The 10,433-nt window shown below is 34.9% G+C and overlaps 1 protein-coding gene across 12 annotated transcripts in view; it reads left to right on the forward strand.

Moving 5' to 3' along the window:
- The window catches only part of PUM2 (pumilio RNA binding family member 2), a 118,032-nt gene extending 108,163 nt beyond the window's left edge, over window positions 1-9,869 (forward strand). For 10 of the 12 annotated variants that reach the window (XM_025261514.3, XM_006049163.3, XM_044926215.1 and 7 more), the window contains 7 exons: window positions 1-12; window positions 1,167-1,301; window positions 3,691-3,828; window positions 4,423-4,548; window positions 4,788-4,909; window positions 5,573-5,765; window positions 6,918-9,869. The exon at window positions 1-12 is cut by the window's left edge and continues 118 nt beyond it. In XM_025261514.3, coding sequence (XP_025117299.1) covers window positions 1-12; window positions 1,167-1,301; window positions 3,691-3,828; window positions 4,423-4,548; window positions 4,788-4,909; window positions 5,573-5,765; window positions 6,918-7,049 — 858 coding nt within the window. In that variant the 3' untranslated portion in view covers window positions 7,050-9,869. The remainder of the gene's footprint in view (window positions 13-1,166; window positions 1,302-3,690; window positions 3,829-4,422; window positions 4,549-4,787; window positions 4,910-5,572; window positions 5,766-6,917) is intronic. The other 2 variants (XM_044926212.1, XM_044926216.1) reach the window with 1 other exon arrangement.
- Window positions 9,870-10,433: the final 564 nt, after the last annotated feature.

Genomic DNA, 10,433 nt, shown 5'->3' on the forward strand with positions numbered 1-10,433 from the left:
AAATTTTTTGAGGTAAGCATGCATTCATGTTTTTTCATGCTCAATGCTTAGAAAAGCTCTGAAAGTTTATTCTTCATATAAAGTTTATTTTCATATAAAAATATATACTTGGGAGAAAATATGTACAGATTCTATATCCAGAATGTATGAAACTCAACCACAAAAAGACAGCTCAGTTTAAAAAAGGGACAAAGGACTTGAACAGACATTTCTCCTAGAAAGATACTCAGATGTGCACATGAAGAAAGCTTAACACCCTTAGTCATTAGGGAGACGCAAATCCAAACCATAGCTAGCTCCTTTTATGTCTACTAGGATGGCTGTATTTTAAAATATAGAGAACAATAAATGTTGGTGAAGATGTAGAGAAATTAGAACTCTCATACATTGTTGATAGGAATGTAAAATGGTGCAACCACTGTGGAAAACAGTTTGGCAGGTTCCTTAAAAAACTAAACATAAAATTATGATATAGCCCAGCAATTCCGTTCTAGGTATATACCCAAAAGTATTGAAAACAAGCACTTAAGTGAACTAGTGTTCATTTCAGCATTATTTACAGTAGCCTGAACATGGAAACAGTCAAAAATGCCCGACAGATGAATGTATAAACAAAATGTGGTATATATATACACAGCAGAATATTGTTCAGCCATAAGAAGGAATGAAGCATTTCATACATGCTTACTCATGGATGAAACTAAGTGAAATAAGCCAGGTACAGAAGGACAAACATTATAAGGTTCCATTTATGTGAAATACCTAGAATAGACAAATTCATAGAGACATAAAGTTGACTAGGGCTTCCTATTCTACTAGTAGACTGGTAGGGGAAAGAGTGGGGTTATTGTTTAATGAGTATAGTGTTTGTGTTTGAGGTAATGGAAAAAATTTGGAATCAAATTGTGATGACTATTGCAAATGGTGAGAATATAGTCAATACCACTGAAGTCAAAATGTTGTATTTTATGGTTAAAATGTTATATTTTATGATATATATTTATTTTTTAAGTGTATGGTCTTTACACTAAATGAGAAGTTGAATACCTAAATGCTTTCTCTGTACCTACTTGCCAAATGTAATATTTAAAAATAGATTCAGTAGACTGAAAACAGTGAGTTATTCAAGTTAACAAAGTAATAATAAAATCTTTTTTTTCTGTCAGTTTGGGAGTTTGGATCAAAAATTAGCCCTAGCGACTCGTATTCGTGGTCATGTTCTACCCTTAGCATTGCAGATGTATGGCTGCCGTGTTATTCAGAAAGCATTAGAGTCTATTTCGTCTGACCAGCAGGTAATTGTAAGTTAAGACAAAATTTTTGTATTCTTTAAAAAATTGTATTTTATGTCTCTTTAATTTGAAAATATAAAGCATTGGGAGTAAGCTTTAGATGAACCAGTTCATGTTTGGATTTTTTTTTTTTTTGGTCCGCTCTGCATGGTTTGCAGGATTGTAGGTCCCCAGCAAGGGATCCACTCCAGTACTCTTGCCTGGAAAATCCCATGGACGGAGGAGCCTGGTAGGCTGCAGTCCATGGGGTCACTAAGAGTGGGACGTGGCTGAGCGACTTCACTTTCACTTTTCACTTTCATGCATTGGAGAAGGAAATGGCAACCCACTCCAGTATTCTTGCCTGGAGAATCCCAGGGACGGGGGAGCCTGGTGGGCTGCCGTCTATGGGGTTGCACAGAGTCGGACACGACTGAAGCGGCTTAGCAGCAGCAGCAAGAGATCAAACCGAAGACCCCGGCAGTGAGAGTGCAGAGTCCTAACCTCTGGACTGCCAGAGAATTCCCTCCTGTTTGGATTCTTTAGTACATTTGCTTTTGTAACTTAGTCCTCTTATAACAACATTTGTGTAATATCTTGAGTTCAAGGATTCCTCTGTCAGAATACAACTGAGACTTTTTTGGGTGAGAGAAATTTTAAATATAAATACTGGAAATTTCCTGGTGGCTCAGTGTTTAGGACTCTGTGCTTCCAGTGCAGGGGACAGGAGTTCAGTGCCGGGTAACTAAAAACTCACTTGCCATGCGGCATGTCAAAAGAAAAAAAAAAAGAATACCTTTACACTAGGTGTACTCCATTTCTTCATAATCCTATTTCCTATTACACTGATTAGGTACACAGATTATTGTGCAGTTACTTACATTTTTTCCCCAAGGATTAAGATGTGTGTTAATGAAGTCTTCGAATTTTATGGGAAAAATAGTTAAAAGAAAATGCACTGTAAGTAAGTTTAACCTTATTATTGAAGAGTGCAAGTGAAGTCGCTCAGTCATGTCCGACTCTTTGCAACCCCTGAACTGTAGCCCACCAGGCTTCTCCATCCATGGAATTTTATTCAAGGCAAGCTTGAGGATTATAACCTGGGAAGAGCATCTCAGAAAGCTCTGACACTGTTTCCAAAATATCTTTATCAGTCTGAGAGTTAAGAGCAGAGAAGCTCTAAGTATCTATACAAACTACTGATCTTTCTCCATTATGACACAACTTCAGTGACTCTAAAGCTCGGGATTTCTTCAAGAGGAATGTAATTTTCTCACAGATGTTCACTGCTGTGATTACATACATATATATTATTGTTTTTAATTCTGGAATTTATTGTATGTGTGTAGCTTGAGAGTCAAAGTCAATCTCTTTCTAAACTTACTATTACCAATACCTTTTAAGAACTAATTGTTTTCTTCACTCACTGTATTTATGCCCGCATTGCAGGCAGACGCTTTACCGTCTAAGCTTATTAATCAAATATAAATTGAAAAATGTCATCTTTGCCCATTAAATGAGCAAAGATCTAAAATCTCCTGAGAATCTGTCCCTGAGGAAGGTATAAAATGTTAAAGGAAAATATTGAATCAAGTTGTGGCTGGTCCTGTGCCCACCCATTCGTGTGCATGCACCACCACTGCCCCCCACCCCCTCCCCCGAATTGTGTAGCTTGAAGGGTCTTAGTTCCCCACTAGGGAGAACCTGGGCCCCCAGCAGCAGAAGAGTCCTAAAAACTGGACCACCAGGAAATTCCCTGAATCAAGTTCTTTATTATAAGATTACTAAAAAGAAGAATAAAAGTGCTCAATAATAATTTTTCATAATTGATATATTACATGAAAATTACACGGCTCTTCAGGGCTCATTCAGCTCCTTACCCTTTTCTGTGTGCTTGATAATCTCAAATACCCATCAGTAATAACTACTTGGGGGAATTCCCTGGCAGTTAGTGGTTAGGACGCCACACTTCCCACTGCAGGGGGCACAGGTTTGTCCCTGGTTGAGGAACTAAGATCCTGAATGCTGCACAGCACAGCCAAAAAAATGATGATGATGATTACTGGGGGGAAGGGGTATGCTTAGTAGAGAAAAGTATAGAATTCTGATATCATTATATTAGTTGTCAGCTGAGAAAGATGAGTGGAAGATACAAACAGTGAAGACAGTTTAAATACAGCAAATTGAGTATCACTAGGTTACAGCAGCAGCAGCAGGTTTTATTTTAGCAAATATCATTTACATTATAATCCAAAATATTTTAGTAATTCTCACCTTCAGTGGCTTCTGCTTATTAACACTTTCAGGAATTTTAAACTTTGATATATAAAAAATTGGAAACAAATTTTTGAATATACTTTTGTTCCCATCTTCTTTTATGTTGTTTGGTAAGGTAATTTAAATGTCTTCTCTTTTGCAGAGTGAAATGGTAAAGGAGCTGGATGGTCATGTACTCAAATGTGTGAAAGATCAAAATGGAAACCATGTTGTACAAAAGTGTATCGAATGTGTTCAGCCACAGTCACTACAGTTCATCATTGATGCTTTCAAAGGACAAGTAAGATTGACTTTTGTCGTCTACTTATACCTAGTACTTTCATACAAGGAGATAAATACTGAATGTGTGTTAATTTCTGCCTCTTTCATAGAGTGTGAGTCAATATATAGCTTCATTTTTGCAGCTGAAAAATGTAGATGAGTTTAATTATATTACTCTAAGAAATAAAGATAACTGCTGTTAGCGTTGTAAGCCCGACAGTGTTTTCCAAACTTCCTGGGAGAGGGAGAAGGAGAGAAGAAGACTTAAGATTGTATAATAAAAGACAGAAAAATAAATATAAATTAGTAACTAATACATAATAATTAATAGTGTCTGATTATAATGTGCACTATCACTACCCCACAATCCATTCTTTGTCATTATTACATGCCTTCCTTCTTCTGATTAGGTTCCTTTTGATCAAAATATCTGTTAGCTCCTAAACTGAGTGCCCTGTTTCTCGGTCTTTGCCAATGTGGCAGTTGATGTATTAAATGTAAATTACCTGTTCTTGTATGTTAAATTAACTCAACATGTTATCAAAAACCTGTGTAAACCCGTCTTTCCAAAAATGTCACAGATTGGAAGTTTATTTCTTCTAATTGTTTTAAGGTATTTGTACTTTCAACTCATCCTTATGGCTGCAGAGTAATCCAGCGCATTCTGGAGCATTGCACTGCAGAGCAGACCTTACCTATCTTAGAAGAACTCCACCAACATACAGAGCAGTTGGTACAGGTATAAAATCCCTAAAATTTGAAACGTTTATATACTTTTGCAAATGGTTCTGATTTTTTAAAGGAAATATAATTTATTGTTAACACTATAGAGTTAACACACAGTGAAACAAAAGCCTTTTGTATTCTCTTGATTGTACTATTGGATTTTTAGAAAAATAATAAACATCTTTTTTAAGAATTACCGTTATTCCTAACGAATGACTTTAAGGAAATCAATTTTTAAATGTCTGCACTCAGGATCAGTATGGCAATTACGTTATTCAGCATGTACTGGAACATGGTCGACCTGAAGACAAGAGCAAAATTGTTTCTGAAATCCGAGGAAAGGTCTTAGCCTTGAGTCAACACAAATTTGCCAGGTATTGCATTATTTTCTCATTCCAAGGGAAAGGTCTTTTAACACTCTGGCTTTTTAAGCACAGAAATGCATATAGACTATAACATTGGAATACAATCTCTCTCTAATTTTTTTAGTGGAGGCAAAAGGTACATCTAGAGTGTTGCTTTTGTTCTCAAAGAATCTACATGACAAATTGGTTTGCCCCCATATATTCCATTTTTTAAATCTGTGTTTGGAAAATTATTTCTTCCCAAGATGTGTGGATAATTGCACATTTATTTAGTTCATGCTCATGAAAGCCTCAGACCTTATTAATGACCTAGTTTCACCCCCATCCCCCCTCCTTGAATATGGGTCTTTGATTTGTTTTTGTTTGGCCATACCACATGGCCCTCTACATTGGAAACTTGGGGTCTTAACCACTGGACTGCCAGGGAAGTCCCGATAGTTTAATTATTATTTAGTTATCATTTTAAGAGGCCTGCCATTAAACTTGGGGATGTCCCATATGGATTCTTCCATGATATTAATTACTGTTTTAGAAGTAACTGGAGAATTAGAAGAGAATCCTGTTTTGACTCTTCTGCCTGCCAATGCACTGAACACGTTCTTTCAAAAGCCAGAGAAAGTTTTCTGTTAAAAAATGACAAAATAATTTTGTTTATGTACTTTAATTTTTAAGCAATGTAGTAGAAAAGTGTGTTACTCATGCCTCCCGTGCTGAGAGAGCTTTACTGATTGACGAAGTTTGCTGCCAGAATGATGGTCCTCACAGTGCCTTATACACCATGATGAAGGACCAGTATGCCAATTATGTCGTTCAGAAGATGATTGATATGGCTGAACCTGCGCAGAGAAAGATAATCATGCACAAGGTAATACTATTTATAGCACTTAAAATAGATGATTCAGTTTGTTTAGGCTACTCTTTTAACTTCCTCAGAATGTCTGAACTACAGAAAAAGTTTAAAATCAGTGGAAAAGCTTTGGCAGATGTAGGTATACTGTACTCTTTTGTAAGTTCTTAAGGTAATCAGCTCAATAAAATCACATTCATTTCTCATATTTACCTACCATTTACCTAATCAATTAAGCTGGTTTCTCTCTATCCTTTTTCTACAGTCTAATGATTCTCAAAGAAATCATTACTTTCCACGGAAAACTTACTGTTAAAAATGAACACTGGTGGTATTTTTGCCCTCTTGATTTTGTTTTTAAAATTTAATATTTTTGTTTAAGAATATATACCTGTAACAGTTTTTTCAGTGTTATTTTTAACTGCATTATTTATTTACCAATTTCATATTTAGAGCATTTCAATTACTTATTTTTTAGTAACTGTTCTTAGCAATGTTTTATACATCTTTGCATAATTAAATGTTTTTGTAAGGTAAATTCCTAGATGTGGAAATTGATGGCACAAAGTATGTGAACATGTTACATTTTAATAGATTCTGCCAAGTTGCTTTCCAAAAATTTTGTACAAGTTTGCATATCTGTCTGATATTTACCTGTTTACATTATCTCATCAATGCCAGTTATTGCTTATAAAATCTTTTCCAGTCTGGATGGAAAGATAATGATATGATTCTTCTCATAGGTGTTTTTAAAACCACTAGGGAGATATTGAATATCTTAAATGTATTAGCTCTAACACATCTTGCTTGTTCATGTCTTTTGCTCCATTTTGTATTGAATTTTTGTCTAGTTGCTTAGAGTTACAGAATTCGGCCCTCATAAACTTTGTAAGAATATACTAGCTCATTAGTGATACTTCTCTTCTATGTTTGGAGTTTCTCTATTATTTGCATGTGTAATAGTTTATGGGAATAGTGGCTTGTTTTATTCATTAGACAATTTTGGAGAGACTGAGTGGAACAGAACTGCTTTTGCAAACAACTTTGTTTGGATTTGAATTTTAAAATTTCAGTTATTTCTTCCAAATCACCCAGATTTGGGGGCAGTTTTTTTTAGGAATCAGAAACTAAAATAACTTAGATTTCCTAAGCAGATTATTTATTTTTCAGATTCGACCTCACATTTCTACTTTACGCAAATATACATATGGGAAGCATATACTGGCCAAGTTGGAAAAATATTATTTGAAAAATAGCCCAGATCTAGGGCCTATTGGAGGACCACCAAATGGAATGCTGTAAAGGAAAAAAAGAAGATAATGTAACCATGTGAGAGGAGCATTTCTTTTGTGAATTATCAAAACACAACTCAACTATGAATCTTCAAATTTTTTTTAAAGCAAAACTATTTATTGACTTTATTCATCCATTTGTAAATTTTTTAAGGTTCTTGTGTATATTTGGGGGTGGGGGTGGCGAATAAATTATATTCAGCCCTGAGTGGAGACCTATCAGAATGAATTGCTGGCAAAGCACAGAATGCCTGTATATGATGTAACTGTATCAAAAAATGCTGTCACATATTTTGTAAATTTTTACCTTGTAAAGTCACAAAAATAGTTTTTAAAGGGAAAAGTACAGTATTCTTTTAATAAACTGGCTTGCAGTCTGGTAGGTCTACGGACCCCATAGCACAACAGGTTTATAGAGATGTATATAAAAATATAGTCCTTATTTTTTTTTTGTCCTTTGTGTGAAGCCTTTTATAACAGATTAACAATCAACTGCATAAATTAATATTTTAAAAAGAAAGTTAAGTTGTATTTTGGTAATTCACAAACTATCATGCAAATAAAAACTCAGTAAGATAAGAATTAAATGATTTGAAAGGAAAAGAACTTATAGTATTTACAGTGGATATGGTTTTAATACAAATACTGCCCTAAAATGTCTCTGGCAATGTACAGAAGTATTGTATATACTTACATATGTAATTGTTATAAGAGGTAGAAAAAAACGGAATCATGGTGACACTTCCATCCAGTTAAGTATACTAAACGAAAAGTTAAGTTCCATTTTAACTTTTCAGTTTGGTTTGCGATGAGAAAGAGTCGAAATTTGTACATTGTTTTGCTTATAGAATTACAAGGACATGTTGAGAAAGTGTTGAGCTTTATTTTGCTTTTTCATAGTAGATTCAGAAAGTAGGAACCTAATAGAGGTGAAAAGGGGCCACTGAAAAGTGAATTTGATAGCTCAACATTTAAGCATGATTACATATTCAGATAGCTTTTTTTGCTTCCTATAAATATATGCATTGTGTGTGTAGTAATAGATGTAAGTTTACACTTTGAAAGCAAATCTTGTTTCAATGTTTATTATAAAAGCCTTGCTAATTTGGTAGTGATGCTTTCTTTGGTTGTACAGGTGTATATTTGTAAACCTCAATGCTGTAAATGGAATTTGTTTTATCTCTTTGGGAAACATTTGCATTTTGGTGTACATTTATGTCCCTGCCCTCTGACCTGGCATATAGTGTTGTATAATGTAAATTGATTTCTCCAAATTGAGAGTGATTTTTTAAAATTTTTTATCTTTATATGGTTTCAGAAGTATGAACCAGCTTTCTTTTTATTATTGTGGAAAACATTTTGTTTTATAACATAGTTGTTGACTCTGTTAATATGGACATGCTAGGATTTGGATCACTTTCAAGAAGTCAGGGTATTGTGCATAATAGAAAGTATTGGACTGAGATATTTGATGACCATGGAGGCCAATGCTTTTTCCATCTTATTAAATGTGATGTGACTTTTTTTCTTTGTACAGAAGAGTACTGTATTTTTGAATAGCCTACTCCCAAGTAATAGCAAATCTGTATGATAACATTTTTTCTCTGGACATAAGACATAACAGTAACATGATGTACATTTACAAGCGGCCTTATGTACATTTCCCAACAATCTTTTTAAGGCAAAATTGTGACCATATGTGTATAATTAAAATCGTTTTTAATCCTTTGCCTATGAAAATATTTTGGAAAAAACTTGCTTTGTATATTCAGTTTCTGAAAGATAAAGAAAGTGCTTTGTATTTTGTTGAAGTCAGTATTTTGTATAAAACTTTTATGTTGACCCACTTATGTTTAGTGCTAAAAACTAATGAACTATGCTATCTCTTTCAATTGAATATGTAAGGGATTTTTTTTATTGGAAGTCTGCAGAAGAATACCAGTCTTCTGAGCACAATAGTGAACATAAAGGTTTTTCACATAGCTGTTCATATCATGAACCTAAGAATAACAGCATGAAGTTTGGGGTGCCAGGCATAGTTTTTCATGTTTGATGTTGAGTTATTGTAGTTTTCTAACCCAGCATTCCTTGTTGAGGCCATTAAATTTAACCACTTGTTCACTGTCCCTTCTCACAGTCACACTTGTTCATCAGCATGTCCCAGCCATAGTGACAGAGCTTTTTTCCCCTCCATACAGGGCTGCTCCCTGCCGCCCTTCCCGCTTTGTTTTGCCAGCCTCAGAATGTCTTGGCCCTGTGCTGAACTTTTGTTCCCAGTATCAGCTCATGGTTTCAGGATCAAGTTGTCCTTGTTGGAGATTGGTGGTGACTTTCCTGGATTTGCACAGTTAAATTCCTGGTTTTCCTTTATCTTCTGTTCACACAGACAAATTATTTCTGCAGATTTAGAAAGTCCTAGAGAACAGCACATTGGGAAACTGGACCATTGTCTTGAATTCCTGATGTTCTTGTGTGTCTCATTATTAACAGCCCAGTCTTCCCAGTATTTTAGGGCTTATCGTAGAAAAATATCTATTACTCTAGAAATTTTGGTCTGCCATTTTTGATGCCCACCTCTCTGATTCCACCTTTTAATAAATTGGCATGAGGTTTTGGTATAATCTGAAAATGACATTTTAGAATAAACTTAATTGGGCAGAACCACTTAGGCTTTACTCTTGGTTGTCTTTTGATATGAATTGTTTCTGGACCAGTTTGTCTAAGTCCTGGCTCTTATTGGTTCGTATGAAATAATGTTATCTTCACTTCTTTGTATATTATGTATAAATTAGAAAATGAAAAATGTGTGAATAACATTGTATGAAATAAATCTGGTCTTGTGTTTTTCTCTACATAAAATACCCCACTGTACCTCAATTACAATTCCCATTGACCAATCAAGTTTACTCTGATTTAAGGAAAATGAAAATACCTTTATCACATGGATGCTAGTCTGGGGCCAGTGATTGCACTGATGGTATGAATCCTGTCTTAAAATATTCATAATTTCTGTCTAACTACATAGAGTCATTACACACTTCATCATATGATGAAACTTGAACCCTGTTTCTTTATTGATAAAATGATACTTCAAAGTTGTTTTTGAGGATTAAATTAAATCATGTATCTTTACCCACAGGTGTTCGTTTCCTTTGCACAAACATGCACTTTAGGAGACTATGTTGTCTGAAAGTACAGTCTGGGTTCAGGCCTGTATTTAAAGTTAACCTCACTTTTCACAAACCTTGTGAATTTGATTATGTTATCTCAGCCTTAGTACCTTCATTTTTAGTATGAAGTGAAAGTCACTCAGTCATGTCCAACTCTTTGTGAACCCATGGATAGTCCGTGGAGTTCTCCAGGCCAGAATACTGGAGTGGGTAGCCTTTCCCTT

The sequence above is a fragment of the Bubalus bubalis genome, chromosome 12 (assembly GCF_019923935.1).
Source record: "Bubalus bubalis isolate 160015118507 breed Murrah chromosome 12, NDDB_SH_1, whole genome shotgun sequence".
Lineage (NCBI taxonomy): Eukaryota > Metazoa > Chordata > Mammalia > Artiodactyla > Bovidae > Bubalus > Bubalus bubalis.